Source organism: Cuculus canorus, chromosome 8 (assembly GCF_017976375.1).
Source record: "Cuculus canorus isolate bCucCan1 chromosome 8, bCucCan1.pri, whole genome shotgun sequence".
In the NCBI taxonomy this organism is placed as follows: Eukaryota; Metazoa; Chordata; class Aves; order Cuculiformes; family Cuculidae; genus Cuculus; species Cuculus canorus.
Genome location: NC_071408.1, coordinates 27,524,575 through 27,549,798, shown reverse-complemented (window position 1 = coordinate 27,549,798; position 25,224 = coordinate 27,524,575). Strand labels below are relative to the sequence as shown.

Sequence of the window (25,224 nt, the reverse complement as noted above, 5' to 3'; positions counted from 1 at the left end):
GGGCTCCATCGTACAGCACAGACATAGTTATTCTTCATTGGGGTAACAGAGCTGTAACATCTTTCATTTTCCAGGAATGTGCCCCCTCCCCCTCCTTTTAGCTTTCCTATATAATATTCCATGCTGTAGCCTATAAATGCTGCTCTGAGCCCACAGCCTGATTGAATTTGGAAGCCTTTGTTTACAGATGTCTGGCTGTACAGGGGTATTTATTGAATTTTCCATGAAATGTTGCTCCTCTAATGCTGTAAAGCACAAGCTGCCCACATCAGAGGAGCTGCGTGTTAACGGATCGGGTTACGCAAAGATGCATTGCTCTCCCTCACCATCCTTTCCCCTGCCAGGGGAGGAAGGTGGGTGCTGGAGTCCATATGCAGCTGGGCTTTACAGGGGACTGTCACTCTCAAGAAGAGAAGGACTGGCTGTCCTGCACATTGGGGCTAGAAAGTGTGTTTGGTCCTGCAAGACAGCAAATCCAGCCACATGCAATGCAGCCCAGCCGGCACTGAGGGCAGAGCTACTTGCTGCAGGTCAAGGTGTGGTAGTGGGACAGGAGTTGCGTCTAACTTTGGGCTGCTAAAATTGCTGAGTTGACTATCCATGGCTGTGAAGAGACCTTTATGGCAGGCAGATGTCCTCAGGGCTTTTTGTACCTTCCTTTGAGACTTGCAGCATTGGAGTATGGTTAAAGTAGTGGATAATTTATTAAGATGCCACTTCGGTCATTGTGTAACTAGGGTCTGTCGTTTCTTGCCCATATTATTTACTGTTGCCCCACAAGAAGACTGATATCAGCAGAAGAAACGTTTTTTTCTTCATGGAAGACCTTTATGGAGGCCGTCAGAGCATTCTCTGGCCTCAGTGTGTCATTTTTAATCTGTGCCTTGAGAGGGAAGTGAGGGAGAGCCTGGTCTGTGAAGGGCACATCCTGGACCTGCGGTTCTTGCAGTGGTAGCTGGAGGAATGTGTCTTCCTTCCTCATGGGCGAAAGTACAAAACCATCTTGCAAAACGCTGGGTCAGGAGCCCCAGGATCTCGGATGTAAAATAAATGATTCTCAGGAGAGAGCATGTGTTCACCATGTTAGAAAAACAAGCCCCCTGCAAACAGCACATACCAAACTCTGCCCAGAGGAAGGGACTTCAAGGGTGGACGGAGGGAGCAGTCCGATCATCAGAGCACAGCCTGCCCCCCTCTCCCAGGCTGGATCGTCACACTGGTACGAGGAGGAGGCAGGAGGGATGAGGGCTTGTTTTCTCAGATTTGATTGGTTTATTTATCCTTGGTCCAGGCTCCCATCTGGTCCAACTTCAAACGGGGGTTGCCGTGAAGTGTAGAAGCCACCAAGAGAGATTCTGCAAACAACGGTTGTGCAAAGTATATAAATATTTCTGGACATAAAAATGACTGTGTCTGAGGAGGGATTGGTTTGGGCTGGGATGGAGGGTTCCCCGTCCTGCTTGAGATAAGTCCTGGAGGGTGGCTGGAGCAGGGAGAAATATGTCCTTATCTACAGTTTACATGTGCATGTGCAAGGGCAGAACCAAGCCTGCTGGGCACCATTAACTGTGGGAGGATGTAAAGCATGGAGACGACAATAGGAATGTCTGTCTGTCTGCTCCTGATTTAATAGTGTGCAAAAATGTCCACTGATTTGGAGGGGCCAGAATTGGATTGGGGGGGGGGGGGGGGGGCGCGCAGATTTGGGGTTTGGGATTGGATTTGGGGCCAGAATTGGATTTGGAGTTTGGAAGATCCAGCATGGTCTGTCTCAAGCTCCAAAACATATCAGCTGCATTCTAAAAGTTTGGCGCAGCTTCTGGACATGAACTTTTAATTAAAGACATGGGGAAAATGCAGTTCCGTTAGCAATGGCCTTTGGTGCGGTTTGAACAGCAATGAGTGCCTGGGCCAGGATCCTCCCGCATCCCAGAGTGATGCAGTCGGTGGCTTTGGTACTGGCTGATGGATCGTAAATCAGATCAGCTCACGGATTACAGTTTGGATGGTATCCTTTCAGGAAAAAAACAGTAGCGACTGGCGTTATGCCTGGCCTAAGCCAATGTCTGCATTGGTGATGCTGAGGAGGACGTGAAGGCCGTGTGGAATAATTTGTAGCTGATGCTACAGTCACGGAACAGCAAACCCCACTGAGAGCAAAGAAATAGTGTCGGGGTAGAGAAAGGGCAGTACACGCTAGGCAGCGGATGTTGAGGTGTAGGAATGGCAGGTGGCATTCCCAGAGGTGCTTCTCAGTATTCATGTGACGATCCTCCCTTGTGTGAGGTAATGTATATTCCTGGCTGGAATGAGGAGGGGGACAAGGAGGACACAGTCACTTCTATGGGCTCATTGCTGCCTTTGGAAATGTTCGGAGGTGCTGAGTTCTTGTGGGGTTCAGCAGGAGTGTGCCAGCCCCATACAAGGCACCCTCTGTGCTGCAGCTCTGCTGGGGCTCAGCTGCCGATTGACCTCTGGCCACAAGGCTGGAACCAAACTAGGCAGAACAAATCCCACCAGGGTGGTTGTTCTCAGATCACACAAAGAAGAATCCAAGAGCAGGTTTTTCTTGAGTTGGGTCCCAGTCAGGAGGGGACAGAGCAGTTCCAGATCAGTAGATTTATATCTGAGCAGTTCACATCCCCAGAATTCAGAGATTTTAACTTCCAACTTTGAGGTGGCTCTTAGTATCAGCACACCCAGATGTACTGCAGACAGCAGCATGTGTTTGTCGCTCCCTTGAAGGGACAGTACTCTGGGCAGTGTGTGGTAGAACTCGACTGCTAACCATGGAGAGAAATTACCTTGTTCCCGAGTGGCGCAATGGTTGAGTGCTGGCCCTTCCTCTGCTGTGGAGCTGCCTGGTTTGTGTACCCAGTCTTGTTTCAAGAGGAACGTGGCAGCTGTATTCTGATGGCATGGACTCAACCAAGGGAAAAACAGCAGCTCTACCTAGGCTTGGTTATTATCACAAACTGCATCAAGCAACCAAGTTGGCAGCAAGGCACAGCCAGAAGTTCCCTTAGGAGCAGAAGCAGGATGCCGAGATTCTGCCTTTGCCTCTTTTCCTCCTAGTAGAGACCAGGATCAGCTCCATGCAAGCTCCAAAACCCACCATCCTGTGGCACAGGGCTACCTCTCTGGGACGCATGGCTCTCCTGCCCCACAAGTACCAGTGACTTCCCACAACAAGACTCCCCCAAACTGGGTGCGGGTCTGCTGGGCAAGGATGAAGCCATGGGGAAATTCATTAGGAAGATCTCGGGGTCAAATTTGGCTGTCTGGGATGGAGAGCACCAAAAAACATCCTGTCTGTTGGAAGCTAAGCCTGAGCCCTGGCCCAGCCTCCAGCAGCTGCTCTCTGCAGCAGCCCTCAGTTAAACCTGATCCCTTGCTTTAAGGGCCTGCCTGGCACTTAGTGGAGACCGTAAATAGCGATTTATAAACGATCTTCACGCCGATTCCTCTGCCGCTGCTCAGACATCAAAGTCTATAATTCACGCCCTCCCGCGTCCTGAGCCTTGCAAAAGTGGAGCCTTTGATGTGAGCCTCCCCCTTCGCTACCTGCGCACGGGGGCCAAGTCCGACTGGGCAATGGGCATGTGCACTGCTTGCAGCAAGGCGCCAGGCCCACTCTGCGAGGCATTTTATAAGGTGTCTGCTGTCATTCAGCCTGTTCCTGAGCCTGTTATCCCCTTTGGCGAGGCCGCATGGGACTTCTGCAGAACAATGGGAATGGACCTGCAGGGAGCTTGCTGGGGGCAGCATCCAGAAAGCACCTGGCCTCTCCTTTAACCCTTCCCCCCAGCACCTGCAAATTAATGGAAACTTCTCCTTCCAGTAGTGCTGCCTGTACTGTTTAACAAGTCCAACTGCCTGCTCTGAGGGCTAGAAACCAGCCTTGCTTCTCAGAGTGGAGGTGGCTCCCAAGACCCTTGCATCAGCCCAGGGAGAAATGCTGGTGCAAGAGCTTTGTGGTGTAAACAGGCCGTGATTGTATCTGGAATGAGGTTGAGAAGGAGTTTTCTGGTTCTGCAAACAAGGAGTCTCTGAATTAGCTTCACAGAAGGGAATGAGGAGAAAGAAAACGTCCAGCTACTTGTGAGATAAAGCTGGATCCATTGTAGGAACTGGTGCCATTGACAGCCCCTCAGGGCTCCTCCACACACCTAAACACACCATGAGCTGCTTCTAGTTTGCAGCCATCCTCGAGGTGGACCCAACAGCCCTGCTGGCCTCTCTAGACATTGTTAGGCAGAGTTCAGTTTCGTTCTTTTTATGAGTGAAGGGTGGCTTGGGATGTTCTGCCCTCTTTTTCTGGCCTCTATCTCACCTCTCCTGAGCTGAAATTGCCCTGTGTGGGTGCAGGAGCCCTTCTGCAGCACTGTAGTCAGCCCCATTCGGGTCCTGTTCCAGATCCTCCATTATCTTCTGAAACCTTGAGCTGGATGTCTTGCCTCTTTTCTGTAAGACGGACCGTTTTCTCTTCCTAGTACATGTGAAACAACGAAAGCTCAGTGCTATGATCAGGCTGAGGTTTGGGGGAGCTATGCAGGACAGGTGCCCTCACCAGCTTGTCAATCTCTTCCTCTTTCTTCTGCCTCTGTTTTTTGACCCCTGAGGCTATGGAGAGTATTTCAAGATGTGAAACCAGTGCAGGCTCAGGGGAAGGTACATACACCCCTGGTCACATCCCTTTTAAACCATTCAAGCACAACATTCTTGCCTGTGGTATCAAAGTGCTGTGAGAAAAGACCGGGTTCAGGACCATACCCCTACTCACAAAAGCACAAAATTAAACTCTACCCATAAAAAATCTGCCTGGTGTAGTGAGAAGTACTATGTCGTACAAGACAGACACTGCAAAGTCGATAGGGGCATTTGGGGTGTTGGGAGGTTTTCAATGTATTTTGCAGCTGGGATGGTTGTGGATTTATTTATTTTATTTTATTTTAAATGAATGTCCGTAGAAATGTATTGAGAGAGTCTTGCATGTGCTACAGACTGGCAAGTGCTGAAGAAAGGACATGAATCATGTCACTCGGATCTATATTTAATCATATCAAACTGGTTTGGTTCTTCAACAAGTCAACATATATTATCTGTGTAAAAAAGGCATTTTATAGGAAGGGGAGTCTAAATATCATTTATAAATATTTAATTCTACAAGTGATCTTTGCAAAAGAAGGATAGCTCTTCATTATCATACCTGTGTCTATTGAAATATCACCATTATTTATCATCCACTGTTGGTGCAGTGTCCCGTCTGGGACTGGAAGAGTTATTTTTTACTGGAGGTCAGCATGGGGTTGGTCCCATCCTTCTCCCTATGTGAGGCCACATATAAAATGGGAGACACAGTGCTGGTGTCACCCCTGCCTCAGTCCCTGACTGTTCCATCCTGAAGACAAGGGTCACACGACGGAGGTGCTCAGGACCCTGTGCCCAAGCTTGAATGAGCCTCATGTCACCAGGCTCCTTCTTAGCCCGCATAATCAGAGCTACTGAAATCCTTGCCACGTGTTGGAGAGCTTTTGTGGACTACTTATCACCCATCCTGCCGTAGAAGTGCCCTGCTTACCTGTAATCCAGCTCCTTTTATGGTTGCCAAAGTGAACGATAAAAAGCTCTGCCTGCCCCACTCAACCTGTCCTGGTTGCCATCCCTGTGGCTTTCTGCCTGTTTAATCTCTCTGACATTCAGCCCAGCTTTGCCCTGCTCTGTTTTGACTCCTGACAAGCCTTTCAATTTGCTCTCCTCTCTGAAGAGCTGAGAAGCCATTGATAGCTCTCCCCCAGAATTATTGAACTACAGTGTTGAATTTCAGGCCCTGGGGAGCAGCTCCACACATGCAGGGCTCTGAGGCTCAACATTGATCGGCAGGGCTCAGGTTCAGCCTGCTGCTGGCACACGCCTCTCCTCAGGTCCCCAGGCAGCCGTGGCTCCCTGCGTGCACAGCTTCTTGCTCTGCCATAGGAGGGGACCATTCTCTTTTAGGGCCAAGGCTCAAAGGGTGGCATGTTGCCTCTGGGATGTGCAGCCTGTACTGTTGTCCTTCCCATATTTGATAGGGGTGGGAGGAGATGGCTTGTTCCTGACCAGGTTCCCATTCCTGACCAGCCTTCCAGCATAGGAGCTCAAGCTCTTCATGTCTCCCATGTCCATGAAACAGATGTGTGCACTTAAGGCAGCAGAGATGTAGAAAGCACCCAGATCTTCTGTTGGAGCAGAAGGCCAGGAAGGGAGAAAGAATTATTCTGCCTAGAGAGTAGGAACCGCTGACTTTTCTCGTCTTGGAGAAACAAACCTCCTTGGAGAACACTTGGTGACAGGGAGTAGCTCATTTATACCCCACTGGCATCTTGCCCCAGCTAGCTGGAACTTCCCTCATGTCACTTCTACATGGGCTGATCAGAAAACGGATATTCATTCACACAAAAAAATACTCTTGGTGTTTTCATATACCCTCGTGAACCGTTTTCCAAAGACTATGGGAATGTGTGTTGGCGGAATACAGAAAACCAATGGCATTTTTCACCATGTTTTCAAGACGAACATTTTTCGTCTGCTATTTTCATTGCTGGCCTTACAGCCACCACAGTTCAAGAGGGAGCAAGGAGCAGATATCCCTCACAGACAAGCTCATGTCACTATGTGTGTCCCCTGGCACCTCTGTGCAATGCTGATTACCCAGGAGAGGACAGATATCTTCTCCATCTCTCCCTTACTCACCCAAGGCATTTTTAGACCCTGGCCACGCCATGGTCCTTCTACCAGGGGCTGGCAGGATGCAGAGGCATGACAGGGGCTGGCTGGGGAGCCGGAGTGCAAATGCATTTCAGTAGCGGGGGAAAAGGAAGGGCAAGTGTGGATTTTATTAAGTGATAACACATCTTCAAATCAAATTATGGGAAATTTTCGGGGGCACCATGGCATTGATTGGCTGGGCCAGAGTTGCGAGGCTGTGTGGGAGCACGTCACAGCATGTGCAATTGGATCCCTTCCATTAACCTGATCAATAGCCACCGCGTGGGGAGGGTGGACGGGAGTGTGGACAAAACTGCATAAATATATATGCTAGAGCCAAGAAATCACATTACAGCCAAAGAATCCAAGCTCAACATGGGTAACCCTTTCACCCCAGCACCCAGGGCAGGGGGGAGCATTAACTCTTTGAGGACAACTCTCTGACTCCAGAGCTGGAGCAGTGGTTGACAGGGTTGTGGCTTGGAATGGCAGTAAGAAGAGGTGAGGTACCACTTCCCCATGCCCAGCTTCGTGGAGGCCAGGTGTGTTTCTTTGGCTGTGAGGCATCCAATGGCACATGCTCTCATGTGCATGAGGTATGATTGGGGACCGGGATTGTGAGCAGCGCATGCATGGCTTCCCTTCCAGAATGTCCCCACAACCTTTTGCAATGCACTATTCATGGCACATGGGTGGCTTAGCATCAGATATCAGAGAAGGAACTGGCAAGCGGCTGGAGAGTCACTGCAGAGCTGAGCCAAGCCCAGCAGCAGGCCAGGTCTTCCTCCATTGCTTCACTTCTTGCTGGGCAGCCTCAGCAGACTTGAAGCTATGGGCTTCTCTTCTGCACTCTTGCATGCAGGATCCCCAGCTGCTCGCAAGCCGGCAGAGCTGGGTGCACCCAGTTTGTGGTAGCCTGAGGCCAGTGCAGGAGATGCGAGGAGGGAGAAAGAACACTTCCAGGGGGACAGAGAGGAAACTGCGGGCATTGTCTGAAAGGGAGAGTGACAGAGCGCTAACACCGAAGAGAGATATAACACATTTACTAAGTCTTCTCTGCTTCTTACATTCCTAAGTTTTGTCAGAACGTGGGACAGACCTTGGTATCGTCTGAGTCATCTCTTTTATATCTCACATTTGGGATTTCTGGACAAAATAAATGTCAGACAAGCTCGAATGCCTTCCCTCTCTCACCTGCAATGCGGTCCAGAGCCCAAGGATTTCACATCTCTCCACTAAGCCCCACTTATCACATTTCCAGGCCCTCCCCAGCCTGCCTGTCTTGCCAGTCCTGTTTTGACACTTCTAATTAGCAGACATTTAACACCTTGTTTTGCTTGGACTCTGCCTTCAGCCAGAAAACACATCGATGGCCTTTGACTTCTCCCCTGACCCTGGCTAACCTGGCAGCACAGCGCTCTTGGCACAGCTCTGAACACATCCTGTCCAATTTCCTCCAGCTGCTCTCTGCCTCCCGGTCCCCATGGCCCTCCCCAGCCGCACCAGGGCGAAGGCACGACAAGATACAGCGTGCAGCCTTTCCCTTCGTAAGCGCTTTCCTGAACATGATTTAAAGCACTGAAGCAAGAAGAGAAAAAAAAAAGAGAAGACCTATAATAAAGTCAGCACTCTGCTTATTAAAGGGAAAGGGCTGTGCTTTACTTATACTAACATTAATTAGATAGATATATGGGGAGCAAAGAGGCCTCTAGGAGATTTATACAGAGGCCCTGAAGATGGATGTGAGGACTGACAGACAGTATCTCTTGTGGAGTGCCAGGAACAGGGTACATGGAAGACGATGATGGGGAGCCAAAGGAGCAGTAGTCTCAGGGATGCTTCGGTGCAAACAGGGATGTTGGGACCTGCCAAAAACACCTGAGGGTGCCATAAAGCTGCAAGGAGGTGTAGATGGGGAGTACCAGGAAGGTTTCTGAGAGCATCCTCACAGAGGAATGTGTCTTCTTCTCCTGTTCCCCTCTACAGTACAGTCAGGCAGATGAGGTCTTTCAAGCAATATAATCATTGAATCATAGAATAGGTCGTGTTGGAAGGGACTTAAAGATCAACCAGTTCCAACCCCCTGCCATGGGCAGGGACATATCCCACCAGACCAGGCTGCTGAAGCCCCCATCCAGCCTGGCCTTGAACACCTCCAGGGATGGGGCAGCCACAGCTTCCCTGGGCAACCTGTGCTTTTCATGCTCCAGAAACCTGTAGTAACCTGAATGCCATTAACAGATTGAGGAGACATTCAAAACTCTTTATTTTCTCCATGAGACTTTTCTCCTCCTGCTCCCTCCCTCCTGCATCAATCAAATATTTTCCCAGCGCTGAGCAGACAGCAGAACAGAAAACCTTGTGGCTTTTTCATTATCCCATTGCAGAAAGATGCTTGGTTAGCAACTGATTGAGCAGGTCCCCTCCTGCTCAGTGCATCACGACGACATGAGAGACCAGTCCCTACCCCAACTGGCTCCTTCCTCAGCTAGATGCAATGGGGACACAACCTTGTGCACACCACTAACACAACAGAACAGGTGACCACCTTCTTGGCCCTTCTGGGCCTACCCTCATGGCCATCTGGGCCGTCTTCTTCTCCTGTTTCTGTTTGGGAAGGTGAGTACAACCTGTGGGTCTGGCAGGGATAGCTGAGCCCACGCCTTGTACATGCTCCATGTTTTTCACCATCCTTCCTTCTTCCTCATCTCTCATGCTGGGGAGAGCAGAACTCTTCGTTGGTCCTTTCCCATTGATGCTTCAGCAAGGACAAGTCTGGAAATACCCTGTAATACATTTGGAACAGCTGAACTTTCTGCTTTGCCAAGACAGTTGGCGTCCTTGGGCTTTCTTTTCTCTCCTCTAAACGTTTCTTTTACCTGCAAGGACAAGATCTGACTTGAGAAGAAAAGGAAGCGTAACTGTGTCCTTGCAGCCTCCGTGCAGGGAACTCACTTGTCCTAGGACTGCCAGGCGCTGTCACAATTGTGAGGGACTTCCCCAGCCTGGAGAGCTGCCTGCCTCATTAAATCTCCATTCTCATCTGCTTTACACAAGAGGCACTTCCATACAGGGAAGAGCTTGGGGAGACTGAGACAGAGGTGTGAGTTCAGCTGAGGGCTCTTGGATCCCCAGCCTCATACTCCACCACAAGCCCCCCCTGCTCTTGCGTTAGGGATTGTAAAATCTTGTGGCTGCTGCTGACAAGCAGAGGCTGAAGGCTCCAGGGTTTTTGTTTGCCATTGCTCCAGCAGGCTACTGTCCATGGCTGCGGGTGCATCAGAGCCGCTCATCACCCTGTTCTCCCTTTGCTTTCTGATCTTGATTTCTCCATCCTATCCAGGCAGTGCCCCCTCCTCTCTATACCCCAGCCTGGGTTAAATATAGCAGCTAACTTTGGTGGTGATTAGTAATAAAATTTTAACAAGCATCCATATGAACGTCTTTCTGTCACTTTTATGAGGCCATTTACAGCAGGGAGATATAAGAGCACCTTAAATCTCCCCCAACAGGAGGGGTCATGTCAGAAGGGTGAGAAGCAGAAGGCTCAGTGTTCCAGGTCATCTGCCTGGTGGTGCTGTCGGTGCTCTCTGTACCCATCATGGGATGGGTGGCTCCTCTTCGTGCAGATGTTACTGGCTTGGCCAGTTGCTTTCTGGACCAAGCTTCTGCTCCCAGTGGGTGGAAAAGCAGAGGGGATGATTTGGGCTGACAGTGCCCAGAGGTGCTGCCCCTCTGAAGAGGAGCACAGCACAGGGTTGGTGCTGGAGCTGGAGATGGGCACGGTGGCATGAGGTTAGCTCAGATCTCACAGCAGGGCAGCTGCCACAGTGCTAATGCGTTGTGTTTGGACAAATAAACTCCATTAGGGAAAAATGTTCACATCAACCATTTCCCATTCACCTCTCAAGCCTGCTAACTGCACAATGCGGAATGGTTCCTCTTGCTTTGCCTAAGCCTAAATTTGGGGCCTGGGTCTACCCTGACACCATCTACCTTTTTTTAAGAAAGGTTTGTAAAAGCTATACATCCTTCCCTGTTTCTGACCCATTTGGCTGCACACCAAGGGCAGGGACTGCTTCTGCTTCCAGCGGTGCAGATCTCCCCTGCCCTCAGCTGTGTCACACCCGGTGTAAAGGCGAAACAGGATTGAGTCCCTGGTTGGCAATATATGTGTGAGCAGCCACCGAGAGCCTTTCCGGGAGTACAGTAGAAGGAATAAAACTTTGTGTTTTCTGCTTAGTTACAAGTCCCAGCTCTGCTCCTGTCTGTAGGCTTAATTTGTGAGCAGTGATACTTGAAAACTCTCCGCCTCTGGTTTTGCTCAGCGTGGTTGTTGCACCAGGCTAGGACAGATCCCAGGTCCAGCCAGGTTCTGGGCTGACCACTGGAGACAACCACAGTTTCTGGAGCACTGAGGGTGTACAGGATTTTAATAGAATCATGGAACTGTTTGGTTGGAAAAGACCTTTGAGGTCAACTGTACCTGTCCACTACTAAACTATATCCCTGAGCACCTTGTTTACTCGTCTTTTAAGGACCTCCGGGGATGGTGAAACAACCACTTCCCTGGGCAGCCCATTCCAGAGCCCTTCAGTGAAGACATTTCTCTCAATGTCTAATCTGAACCGCCCCTGGTACAACTTCAGGCCATTTCGCCTCTTCCTAGTGCTTATTACTTAGAAGAAGTAAAAAGTTTTGCCAGGTGTGTTTCATGGTGAGAAGGTGAGAGCTCCTTCTGCCCCAGGTAAGAGGCAGCAGCAAATTCCTGCACCTACTGATGTCCCCATGCACACAGAGGAGGGCAGAGGGGATCAGGGACCCTTCCTGAGGGTCACACTTTGGCTTGATGGCAAATCCCAAAATAGAGCCCCTCTGTCCTGACAGCCGCCAAACCACACAGCTTCACAACTGCTCTGCAACACCCCTTTCTTGTGGGCATTCTGTTTCCTGCACCAGGAGAGCAGATCAAACACAGTTTCACCAAGGCTTTTAATATTTAGAGACACCCCCGTCCCCCCCGAGGACTTGTGGTCTGAGTTTTGGGCAGAAGTTTATGTTCGTTCCTTTTTCTAGTTTTGCTTCTTTAAAAAAGGAAACACACCTTTGAACAGTGAAATCAGAAAATAGGGAAGCAAAAGATGTCCAAAACGAGGATTTGCTCATTATGAGCACCGCCTGGTCTCTAGTAAAGCAACATGCAGCCTCCTCATATGCAGCACAACCTTTACAGGAACGGCAACTTTTACTTAAATAATATACATTATAACTAATAGATGTTAGTTATGTAAACATGCATAACTAGTTTTCCAACCTCATTTATGCTGCCTGAGCGCTAACAATGCAAGGCAAGTACAAACATCACCCGTGCAAAGGCAAAGGAGCAGACGCCTCGTTCTCGGTCTAGAGCTGGAATTATAACTTGCTGTTGCAAACTTGCTCCTTTCCGAGGAGGCAAGACAGAGGTGTCAGCATCCAGCAACCCCGCAGAGCGAGCAGCAGGGGTGCTCAAACTCCTTTCAGTAAAAATATATAGAGTGGCCAAAAATAAAAGTAGAGGAAAAGATTGGTATTAGGTTATTTTGGTTTTCTAGTGAGGAGGGCATAAGTGAATATGTTGGCTAAGTTAGACTGCTACCTTTTGCTCATAAAAGGTGACTTTGAAGATTTCATTCTTGAGTCTTGTAGGATATGTCAGCTCTCTGGCTTTGACTAAGCAGGAAAATTATTCTGCAGTGTTGTTGTTTCCTATGAAAAGCAAGGCTGTGTGACTCAGCAGCCCTCGCAGACAGCATCTCAAGCGCTGCTGCCCAGTATCCTTCTCAGGCCATGGGTGAAGCAGGGCTAGCGTGCAGAACGTGGGTGAGAGGAGGTGGTGGCTGCTGCCAGTACAAGATGATGTTAGCACTGCCTGTGCTTGGCAACAGCGGAGGGATGACCCTGCTTCTTGCTCCCATGCCATTCTGTTGAGTTTTCCTTGGAGCCCAGGCTTGCCCAGGGCTGGAATTTTGTTGTTTTTCCTAATTGCTTCCCTGGGTCAGATGAGACATTTGTACCCCTAGGAGCAGGAGGGACCTGGTGTTCCCTCTGTGCGTCCCTACATGCTGCTACTGAGATGCTATTCTGGGAAAGGCTTGGTACTTCAGATGAGGTTAGTGAGCCATGATGTCCTGCACATCCTTGACGCTGTAAATAACATTATTCATCCTACACATGCGCACATGCTCCCATCCCGTGGCCACATGTTCACTGTGCATGACAATGCAGTCATTGATAGTGGTTGGGATCCTGGGTTCCCAAAAGTGACTTGTTTGCAGAGTCGGGTTGTCTGGGCTTGACAGAGGAAGGTACCTTGAGGCCCCTTGAAGGATGGGATGCAGAGGATGGAGCTGGGGGAAGACAAGCGGGGAGCAGAGGGCAAGGGCTGGCAGCCCTCATGGGCAGTGGAATGGAGGGGTAGCCTTGCTCCATGGGGTTAGAGCCTGCTCCGGCAGGAGGTCAAAAAGGCAAAGTTTCTTGGGAGGTGAATTATCAGTGGGAGCAATAGTGGCAGGTCAAGCACATCGGTGCTGAGGTAATACAGTTAAGGTGCAGAGCCTTGGAGGGAGCCCGGCTGAGGAGTGCAGCATTAAAGCAATGAGCCCAGCTTAATCTGCCCCAAGTGAGGGCAGTGGGGTCTTTAATATTGTGTCAGGCTCGCAGGCCCTTGTTGGCGGGTTATTCTTCACGGCAGCTAATGCCACTGGGCTAACTGAATTAGCCCCTCCTTCCGCGGGGTGAGCATGGGGTTGCCGGGAGGGCGATCGTGCCTCGCAGCTGCAGGGAGAGCGAGTGATGGCCTGGAAATTCAATCAGGTGAGGAACTGCCGCCATCCCCAAAGGACAGGGAACCAGATTGGGGTGGAGAGCCCGGGACGCGGATGCTGATGGCTGGCTCCATGGTCTCCCTGGGCAGGGTGCCCTCCAGGGACTGCTCCCTGCACTGGGTGGCATGCAGTTCTCCCCTGCAGCCTACTACTCTGCATCCATCAGACCTCTGGGATCACCTCAGAGGAGAGCCTGTCCATACCCACATGCTTGTTTCTGGCTTGTCCACTACTGAGTGTGGTATTCCCTTGCACAACTGTAGGGAACCATGACACAGAGACATGCTGGGATGTGAGGTGTGTCTCCAGCCAGGCTGGGAGTCCCTGGGGTCCAGCCATCAGCACACTTGCAGAATTTCTGTTTGATGAGAGATGAAGGTTCACCAGCAAGAGACAGTCTGGCCCAAAGAATCAGCAAGTGGGTCTTTCTCCTGGCTTTGCTGTTGGGACAAGGTGCTCCTCTAACAAGCCAATAAGTGTTTGCACAATCCTCTTTTTAAAGCCCTGTGGGATGCACAGGCAAGGAGGATGGCTGAGGGGCTGGGTACAGCAATAGCCCATCATTCCCAGGAGTCATTTTTTATCCTTCAAGATAAGGAAAAATGAAAATCTGAACCTTGCATGTGTTTGCTTGTCCTCCAAACCTGCCAGTGCTCTTTTGCTTCCCCAGCATCAGCAACTGCTTTCTCCTTCACGTCTCTCAGCGAATACTGCAGCACACTTTGAGTGTGTGATGGTGTCCGTGCCCGCTGCTGCCTGGATGGTGCCAAATCCTGTGTGCCAGGGGCCTGGGCCAGCCGCTGCCTGGGCAGTGGCACTTTATCAGCCCCAAGATAAAGCCACAGGAGCGGCTGTGGGGGCCACAGAGAGTGCTGTGGTTTCATGGGACCAGAATGGCAGAACCATAGCACAGGTGGGCTCCCCTCCCATTGGGCACATCATACCCTCTCCCCATCATACCACTGCTTTCCCTAGCTGAAGCCACTGTTCCTTCACTCCTGCTACTGAGGCTGATGTGGCCCCCTTTCCTTTTCCAAGGTGCCCCTTTGATATTCAAACCTGCTCCATCTGCCTCCACACCCCCTTCCCTCACATTGTTACAAATGGAGGCTTTGGCTGCCTTTAAATAGTCATATCTATCAGACAAGCTCATGTCAGCCATAAATTTTACAGTAATGATGATTTTCTAAGTGGGTTGACCAAAGCTATTTCCGCTTCAGCCTCAAGTTACTGCACTTGTTCCCCCCAGGGGCCGGCAGCCTCATTTGTTGTCCCCCTAATTGTCATTTCTCCCATACGCACTTGGGCAGAAGTTGGAAGGAAAACTAGCCCTGCCAACAGCCGCAGGCTGGGGCTCCCCTCTGCCCCCGTGGGTCCCGACTGGGAGGGGTTCTCAGAGGAGAGGAGAGGGCTGGAGAAGCGAGAGGCACCGGCTGCCTCTAACGCAGGCAGGGGGAAAGGCTGTAGAAGCCCACCATATGGATGCTCTTACCCCTCACCGCTCCCCCTCCCTTCCCCAGCCGCTTGAAATCAGCCCCGATGTGTGAAAGCTGTAATTGCAGGTAATCCCCCTGCACTGTGCATGGTTTGAATTTGGCAGAGCAGGAATGTGGAAGGGAGAAGGGGAATTACTGCCCAGACACGCTGCAGGGCCAACATCTGCACGAGTCATCAGTGCACATCTGGCCGCAGCAGTCTGCACTTGTAGCCCAGCCAGTCACTTTTTAGCCCATTAGGACTGTCTGAAACCCCCACTAAGGACAGGGCATGGACACTCTGGGACAGGGAAACAGGCTGATAGGGACATCACTGCCTTAACCTGATTTTGCTGCTCGTATTGGGGTGGGCACACAGACTTGATGGGCCTTAGATTTTCCGTTTGTAAAATCAGTTAAGGCTGAAAAGAGCACACCCTAGGGTACTCCTCACTAGCTCTTCCAGAAAGGAGGGTGGCTCTGGCACCCTCTTCCACCTTTGCCTAAGGCTGGCTCTGCTTTGCAGCATCCCCCAGTGAGATGCTGGAGTGCAGGAGCAGATTTGTGCTTCCACTGAAGTGCTGTTGGGCTCGGTGAGGGTCCCTGCCTACCTTCTGTTTCACTCGAGCATGGTCTCAGAGACAGCAAGCTTCCTGCAAAAATCCTGCCTTGAGGTTCCATGCTGCAAGGCTGAGCATTCTCAGTACACAGCCCCCGGTGCAGAGCAAAGGATTCCAAATCTTCCTTGCCTTTGGATCAGGCCTTTGCAGAGAGAGCTTGCGCAGGATAAGCAAAGTGGGACTCATCCTGTCTGTACCAGGGGGTCCTTGTTGCCTTCAGGTGCCGTGAACCTCAGCTGATCTGCTTAGACTGGATAGGGGTGGAAATCTCCCATCACGTAGACAAGGTGTACGCGTGGTAATTCTTTGCATTTCCCTGTTGTGTCTGGGAAGCCACTCTTGCACACTGGAAAGGCTTGCTGAGACCCATGAGGGAGCAGAAAGGCTGGGGAGATGGGAGAGCACTGAGAGGGGCTGTGGTCTTGATGAGGGGAAGCTACCATGTCCAATGCCTTGTTTCTATGTCCAGGCCTGATTTGATCTGCCGGTGAGAAGGCAACACAAGAACTGGAGAGGTTATAGAGACAGAGAGGCAGGTGGCTGAAGATCCACCTGCTACCACCATGCTCTGAGACAAGGGCTGGTTCCAAAGAGCACTCTGGCAATGCCTTGTCCCTGAGGTAGCCAACCCTGCTCTATCTCCTTGATGATAGACCTGCTGCACCTTCTCATCCCAAACCTTCACCTCCAAGGTTTCCTTGGGAATGCACACAATCAGGGTATGAATTTTTGCTGCCGATGCGCTGCCCTGTGCTGGGAAGGGGATGCTGGGGGTGGCCTAGGAAGCAGACGTGGTTGCTACATCTCTTCCTATACGTGGCTGAGCACCCCCGAGTAAGGAGCCCACTTGGGGCTGACCCAGGTGCAAAATCATCTTCTCTTCATTCGCTTACAGCCCTCCTTGCTCTTGCAGCCATGAGGAAAGCGGTCTGACCTTCCTTAACAAGAAGGCAGATGCATCCTCCTCTCCAAGCAGGCAGCTTCCCAGATAACCCCCGGCTTTCTGAGGGCAGTGCAGGTGTCAGAGGCATTGTCTCTTCGGAAATTAATTTTCCTGTCGATTTCCTTATTTCTCTTAATTGATGAGGGGCAAGGCTTAGGCGTGTTGCCAGCGGCACCAGCCACAGCCTCCTGTAGGTATCCACAGAGCCAAAAGCAGTAGCGTCGAGGGCTGGGGAGTGTAATGAACTCTCAGAGGACTCGTTGCAGCTCAGCCCGTGCTCTAGATTAGCTGAGGAATCATCTGGCCCAGCTATTAACTGTCCCATTTAACATCATAAATTATTAACCTAATTTTGAGGAGGGTTGGTGACGGATCACACTGATTTTGTCAGCTTTGCTGCAGCCTCTCGCGCAGCCTGCCGATGCGGGGTAAGCCGCAGGCAGGGCCTGAGGGTCAGTGCCTCCAGGGAAGGACAGAGACAGGGCAGCATAGCCTGGCTGCCCGCAGAAGGACTACCTTTGGCTCCTCTTCCCTCCCAGTGGAGAACTCAGGAAGAACCCAAGCTGCGGGCATCCTTTGGTGGAAATGAGGGATGCCAGAGCTGTCCCCAGGGAAAAGAAAAGCCACCCATTATCAGATTTCAGTGCAGCATCCCTGCACCCATGTGGGTATGGGTGCAGGTGCTCAATACTGCTCGCTTGGTGCCTGCGTGTGCCACCCACCCTCAGCGCAAGCCACTGCCAGGGATGCTCTCAAGCAGTTATCAGGATGCTCTATAGTTTGTACTGGGATTAGGTTTTTCTTCCCACACTTGTAGACCAGAGCTGGTTCCAAAAATTTCCTTCCTGGGAAAAGTTTTAAACAAATTAGGGTGGAAAGTGAATTCTTTGATATAAAAGTTTTAAACTGTTCAGAGGTTTTTTCCAACCGATTGAAGTGTAATGAAAATTTAAGGCATATCATCTTTTCTTTCTCCTTTATCTTTCTTTGAGCAGAGAGATGCATGCAAAAAGAAGGGGCTGAGAATTGCACTCAAACCAGCATTTTTTTTAATTGAGTGGAAAAATTTTGAAGTCATTTGGTCTGTTCAAAAAACCATACAAACCTAAAGGAAAGCAAGCTCTGAAATCCTTGTAAAACGCCTCTTTCATTCTGGCATCACAAAATGGACTTCTTGTTTCCCTCTGAGCAGCTGTGCTGCTCGGTGCTGCCTGTCCGTGGTGTGTGAGTGCGCGGCCCCAAACTGGCTGTTTGTGTGTCCCACAAAGGGTGGCATTTGGGAGCCGGCATCACTCCCAGCTCTGCTCCCTTTCCCTTTGAGGCTGTGCGAGGTTTAGCGGCTGTAGGACTGTGCTTTGCTCTCTGCCACGCGTTTTCCTGGCTGGAGATGCTTGAGGGATCAGGATCGGCAGGTTGCATTGCTGGTAAAACAAACTCCCCAAAACCCCAACTCAAAGATTTGCCTTTGGTTGTGATGTGGACATGGAAAGGTGTCAGAATCTGTTAAATAGGCAAAAGCCTTTACCTGCCTATCCTTGAGTACCCATCTACAAACCAAAAGTGCCTGTAGCTCATAATGTGGTCACTGCCCCTTAGGAAATGAAATGGGAAGAGGAATCCAGCATTTTCAGACCCAGTGTGTCGGTGCTGTCACACTCCCCTTGCCTGACACAAGGCTTTACACACACGCAGAAAAGAGAAAGCACGAGGAAATTGCCTTTACCAGAGGCCCGAACCTCACAGTGCACACGTGATACAGACCCACACAGGACTGATGCCCAGCACGCGGTTATAAAATACAGCGCCCTGCAATAAAACATGCACTGCTAGTCTATATATTTTGCAATCCCTTTAAAGATTTTTTTTTCTTTAAACCCTTCACCCCAGCTCCCTCCCCACTCTCCCCCCAAAAAATTATTATAAAGAATTATTGCCATTAGTACGTCTTTCCCAGTGAAAGGAGAAAATCGCCTCATTCATAATTTATACCCTCAATTACTATTAATAAAGAAATATTTCAGCAGAAAATCGCCTGGGAAAATTACACGTAACATTGCATTAACATTCTATTTGAACATTTTCATCACATTTGTTATAGAGTTAATAAGAGGGATATGCTCCCCTGACTTCTTCATGAAATTATGGGTTGCCTATGATAGTTTAATCTTTTAGACTTTATATAATATATTCACTTTACTAATTGAGCTATCCAAGGAGCAGTTAGGGATGTTCTTAAACGTGGAAGACAAAGTAATCAGGGCCGTGACTTCCTGATGAGAAGATCTTCTTCCGGAGATGAGGAGCTACATGTGTGAGGAGCACACACGTACGTGTTTGTGCGCGGATGTGCCACTCCATTAGCCCTTCCCTTAATGTCCTGCCTGCACTTGGAAGTGAACGTGAACAAAGGGAGGTGATTTTGGGACTGGTAGAATATACCGCGGAAGCTCTGGTGGTATTTCAGGGTGAAAGGGGTTCTGGTGAACATGATGGAGCTCTTATTTCAGGAATAAGAAATGCCCACCACGGGGGGGATTTCTCAGGAGCAGTACTTCGTATAGACAAGCTTTTAGGCTCAAATTCACCCCACCCACAGTCATACACAGACCATCTCCAAAACTCTGGACAGGGAGCTGCACTGGGGTGGATATTCCCTCTTCTGCTCTTCCTGGAGCTTCTGCTTCAGAAGGTAGCGCAATCTGGGGCATATGGCACAGAAAGGCTTCTCTCCACTCAGAGTACAAACAAACCTGAAATTGGGCCAGAGGCAAGAATTGCAGTAGGTGTGAGGGGTGAGGAGCCATTTTGGAAAATGGGCATTGTTCTGGTGCACCACGGAGATGCCGCTACAGTGGTGCCACCACTGGCATCCCTCTGGACACTTCGTCTCCAAAAAGCTTGAGCAGCAGGAAAGCCTTGGTAGCTCACTCTCCTGCCACTGCACCCACAGTAAAGTACTTTGTACCACAGCTGAAGCCTTAGTTGGACCCTTCGTTTGCACAGAAGCCGCGTCAGGCATCAAGATTTGAGCCCTTCATCCAACTTGGGAGCTAAAAACAGGCCCAGGGGCTCTCTGTGAGATCTTCCTTATCCCTCCATGTGCGCATGAGGTGTTCCTTGCCACAGAATGTGATCCAGGGCTCTTGGTTTCAAGCAGGAGGCTTCCTGAGATGACAGCAGGCAGTGGTTTGGACCAGGACCATGTGGAAGAGAGCTGCATCATCAGCATGCCAGAAGGTTACTTACTCATTAAGCCTAAGTACATGAGCTGCAAGCCGGTGCAAAGAGGGATCCATCACTGCTGAGCAATGGCCCTGCCACCGGAGATGAAGGTGAATCTCTGTTAGCTGCCCCTGACGAAGGGAGACTGAGGGAGCACAGGATCAGCTGCTTTGTTTCACATCCGCAGGGTGCTGGTGTGCCCTCTGCAGCCATTGAGACCAAACACAGGCAGGGAAAGGGTGGCAGGACACACGGTGGGACACAGGCTTGTAGGTGAGGATCTACAGTCACCTCTGAAACCACCCTTGTGATTCTCAGCCTCTGCAAACCAGTGGTCAATGCTGACAGCGAGCCAGAGTGTTAATGAAAAGCTTTTATGCATTGGGATTCATTAGCTGGGACTCATTAAAGAGCAAATAAGAGCCCGGATGTTGCCGACTGAGCCCTTCTTGAAGGAACTCCGGTGGGTGAGGGAGCCTGGAATGGCAGGAGATTCTCCTGCTGGGGGATGGCCAGTTGAGCCCGCATCACTCCCCAGGAGACCGCTGCTGATTCATCCCACCAGAGATGGGAATCAGTGTGGGAAAAGCATGAAGAGATGGATGTGTTCTGCCACGTCCTCAGCATTTTAAAGTATATTTGCAACATCACCAATGCACCGGGCCTGGCCAGGCTCAGCTCTTCAGACCCCTGGTGTCACATCCAGTTCTGTCGTGAGGAGGAGGGGGCTGAGCTTGCCAACTCTGCCCTCAGCCCATGGGAGCCCATCAGGGAGACAAGGGTAGGTGTGCGACACCTTGATCCCATGGCCCTCCATTGCAATGGGAGCAAAGCACCCACGTGTGATTGCATGAGATGGGAAGCTCCATTAATGCCTTCACGGTGGAGTATGGTTGCCCTGAATGGTTTTTCATGGCATGTTCTGCGCCCTTGTTGCTGATGCTGTGGCCACCGTTACTGAGCAAGCAGCAGCCCATGCAAACCCACATCTCCCCATGGCTTCCCAAATGGACAGGAGGCCACAAGCTTCCCTGTGTGAGAAATAAGGTCCTGGGCTTCTTTGCAGGGACCACACAGGCGGCCTGGGCACACCAAAGGCCAAGGAAGGTGAGGGACGGGCTGTCCACCCCGGGGATGGCCACTGCCTGGTCCTAGGCAGGATGGACCATGCTGTAAACAGGACAAGGCTTGTAAACAGTGCTCCAGCTGGGATAAATTTAGCCCATTGGGGTTGCAGCCCTGGCGCAGCAGGACACAGTGTCAGGACATTGTCGAGAAGAGAAGGGGAGAAAGAAGCTGAATAAACAAACACATCTTGTCCCTTTTTTTTTTTTTTTTTTTTTCTGTCCCAGCGTTGTTATTTCAGCCGGACAATTGCCCTGCAGATTGAGGGAACAGGCTGGAGTTCAAGTGAATTCAGCTTCCAGTGCCTCCCTTTCTACATTGTGTTTTCACTTGGGAATGTACCCTGGCATATATGGAAGGCTGTCCATACCTGATGCTTCATGACATATCTGTAGGCTGGCCTGCAGGGCTATGGGCTGCTTTGAAGGCCAGGTGAGGCTCAGTAACTTGTTGTTGGCTTTCATGTAGGTCTTTGCTTTCTCCAGTGCTCAACCCAGACTAAGACTCAGTGTCCAGGAGCACATGTGCGAGGTGGTCCGTGCTCCACATGCATCTGTACGTGCCTCTGTGGGCAGAGCAGCCTTGGAGGTGTCTCTCCATGGCCAAGGGGACACTGTAGAGATGAAAGTCTTTGCAGGACTTTAAGAATGGGGATCCTGATTCCTGGGGTTTTTTTCCCTATTTCTGTTATGAGGTTTGGACAAGTCATATTCCCCTGACAACATTATCTGTGATCTTGGGAGCAAAGGGCGTGGATCATCTCTGTCAGTCCTGCTCTGTGAGGACCTAAGTTTTTTCTAAAGTCTGTGTTTAGAGGCAGCCTTATTTTCACGTCTTAATTTTATTTTTCTCACATCCCTCTCTGACACACACATACACACACACACTTCTATTGGAAAAACGATTTTAATACCCATGGCACATTGTCCTGGTGTGATATAAAATCCAATGACATGTGGCATTTGGAAAAGGTCACTTCCCCCATCAGGATTCATTATCCTACCTCAGCCCAGGAAGCCACGGGGTTGCCCCCACCTTCACAGACCTCTTGCCCCCTTCCCAGTTGTGGTGGGCGAGCAGGGAGAGGGGATGAGGCACTCGGTGGCCACGTCTTGGGAACATTGGCAGTGTCAGGGTGGTCCCTGCAGTGAGACCTCTTGTTTCTCATGTTGATGTCCCTACCCTTCCCAGTGCCTTCATTTTCCCACCTGCTGTAGAATAAGAGGAGTTACAGGGACACACTGTTGGAAAGGCTCAGGCTGCAAAGCTGGCTCCACTGGGTGTGTGAGGCTTGGTTTGGCTTTCCCCTGCCTCCCCCTGCTTGCTGCTGCCTCTCTGTTCCCTTTCAAGCAGGAGCTGGCTCTTGTGGTGCTCTCACTCTGCACAGTTGCAAAAGGGAAACGCTCCCCTTCCCTGTTTCACTTGTTTAAGTTTTTGGCCAAGTTGCTTGGGAAGTGCCCCTCCATGCTAATGGTCACCACCACCTAGGCAGAACTGAGAAGAGAAAGTAGAGGGGACATGGAAAGCCCAGCTTCTCACGAGCTTCCCTACCAAGAGTGGGATCTCTGTGTGCTCGATGTTCAGTGTCCTTTGTCCTTGAGGCAGAGCAGCAGAGCCCCGAAAGCTGAATGCAGCAGCACCAGAGGGTCTCTGCTCTGTCTTTTTTGAGATTGCCCACACAGGGCAGCATCCTGGGCTAGAAAGAGGTCCCTGGTGCACATTGCAGGTGAGGGGCAGTAGATTAGGAGTGGAGGATGCTCACAGTGGGGCAGGAGTGACAAGCTGCCCTGGGGAACTTGCATGATCTTCCTTTCCTCGGATTTGGTTCTGCTCAGGCTTCCCCAGGACCATATTTTTCCAAGTATAGCCACCTCCCTGTGGTGTTTCCAGCTCAACACGGAGCTATTCCCTGGGAGGGCAGAAGGGCACAGGAAGAACAAACCTGCTGTGGGGCTACCAGAAGGTGCTCCAGGCTGTTCCCCACCAAGTTGTCCCATGGGCACCAGGACTCCTCTGCTTGGTCACCGTCTACTTAGGGCCTCTTGGCAAGTTGTAGCCCTGTTCCCCATCTGAAGGGGAGAGGAGAGGCAAGGGTGGGTGCACTGAGCACGCAGTGGGCTCAGGGCTGTAGGAAGGGCAGCAGGTGGGGAGCGGTAGAGAGAGTTCCTGGGCAGAGGAGGATTATTTTTGCGGCAGAAAGTGGGATTTTATGCCAGCTGAAGATGACTTCTCAGAGTGCTGAGGGTGATGGTGAGTGTAGACCCTTCCTACGATATAAACACCGATGAGTTATGGGTACCCCAGCCTCTAATTATGCAGTCAGCCCCAAATAGGCTGTGTCTAACGAGGCTGACAGACTAATATCTCAAGAGCCCTTAATGCGTTATCATCTCTTGCTGTATGACCTCATATTTATAACTGTTCTGGTGGGAGGTTGAGAAATGTCCTTCTCTTCCCCCAACCCCCTCACCAACTTCCCTCCCCTCCCCCGGAGCAGCAGCTCTTCAGCCTCATCTGTTAGGATCAAGAGGAGAGAGGCGACTTCGCTCCATCCATCATGAGCGAAGTTCGCGCTATTAGATGATTAAAGACATTTTTTATAATATTTGGAAGAGGCTTTGAAATGTCTCTCAAACACCGTGATTAATGCCTGCTTAACCCTCGCCTGGCCAGGATGGTGTGGTGGGGAGAAGGGTGCATGCCAGGGCAGGGCTCCCCAGGCATCTCAGCGGTTGCCCGGCCGTTGGGCACCCCAAGCCCTGACAAGGTGTGATTCATGAGTGTGGGGCACCTGCAGGAAGCTCCGGCCTCCAGGCAGTTCCTAATGCACCGGGGACTTGGTGGTTTCTGAGGCTGCAACAGCCGGGGCAGGAGGAAACAGCCCCTGCCCCCTCCCCAGCGCTTACACAAGAGGCCCTGGGGCTGTGCTGGTCTGCAAGCTGGACCATCCAGTGCTGGTGCTGTGGGTTCCAACAGAGGGCAGGGAGAGGGGGTGAGCAGCCTGTGCCCATTCCCAGCTGGCCTGAGCTGGCAGAATGTTTGCTTTCCCCTTTCCCCCTTCTTTCTCCTCTGCCTCTTTGGGTGTCTCTCTCTTAGAGGCAAGCCACTCCAAAAAAACCAAAAAATCCATGGGCAACTGGATGCTCCAGTAGGATCCGCCTTTAGGATGTTGTATGCCTGCTCAGAGTTTGCCATGAAGTCTCGTGGGGATGGCGAACACATTGATCATAAAATTTGTGCTGGCATTACCTAGACCAGTACCTGCCAAAGACCAAATCAATGATGTTCACTGCTGTTGGTTCCTGTGGGGGAGTGGAGATTTGGCCTCAGATGGGGGAAGGATGCCCGCCTCCTTTGATCACAGACGCAATGTTTCATAATCTCAATTTCTTGTCAATTGATTGCCAGATAGAAGCGACAACCAAAGAGGGCCCCAGGCGTCTGCAACTGCCACTCATCGTATGATTTTAACTCTCCCCCTCTGTAAGTTTGCATTATTTTCTTGTTGTTGTTGTTGTTACCTAAAGAAACCTCCCCTCCCTCCCCCTCCAAAAAGCCTCCTAGAAATCCCCAAAACCTTGTCAATGTGTTATTCAATGTACAAATAGCTGAGAAGGGTTAATGCATGATTAATAGGTGGTTTATTAAAACGGTTAATCTGTCATTACAGAGTCCAAAAGATCAATAGATTTCTTATAATCATGGCTCAAAATCATCTTTAGGGCCACTGCTTAAGGGCTTAAAACCTTGGGCAAGATGCTTAGGGAATCCGGGAGTCTCCTGTTAACTCTTTCTTGTCCTTCTGGTATCTAAGTATGACCCTAGGTTTCCTGCAGCCAGAAAAAAAGCTGTCACAGGGTTGCATGTACTGTTATGGTTACCATCCACCTTATTATTTGTGGGTATTAAAATTGTCACACCTGAGCAATAGAAAAGGGAAACGGAAAGAGAGAGAAACTAGGAATGCAGCTGGATAAATGCTCTTTGTTACAACCATCAGCAGCACTGGAGAGGACTGAGGTGGGGGCATGGCTGGGCTGTCTCCAATCCATGACTGCCACTGCAAAGCAGCAAGCGTTGTCCAAGAGCCACTCCACCAAGCCTTGCTCCTTCACTAACGAGTATTGCCTCGCACGCCATGGGGATGCAGGGAGGTTCCAGCCTTGCATGGAGGTGAAGCCATGTGCCTTGATGTGAGACAGGTTATCAGTAGTCAGGGAGCACCA

At 50.6% G+C, this 25,224-nt stretch overlaps 1 protein-coding gene across 4 annotated transcripts in view; it reads left to right on the top strand.

Moving 5' to 3' along the window:
* Nucleotides 1–25,224, top strand: part of RNF220 (ring finger protein 220) — a 235,895-nt gene that overhangs the window by 71,644 nt on the left and 139,027 nt on the right. For 2 of the 4 annotated variants that reach the window (XM_054072950.1, XM_054072948.1), the window contains one exon: nt 24,407–24,481. The exons of the other annotated variants lie outside the window; for them this stretch is intronic. In XM_054072950.1, the coding sequence (XP_053928925.1) occupies nt 24,407–24,481 (75 nt within the window). The remainder of the gene's footprint in view (nt 1–24,406; nt 24,482–25,224) is intronic. 4 annotated transcript variants of the gene reach the window in all.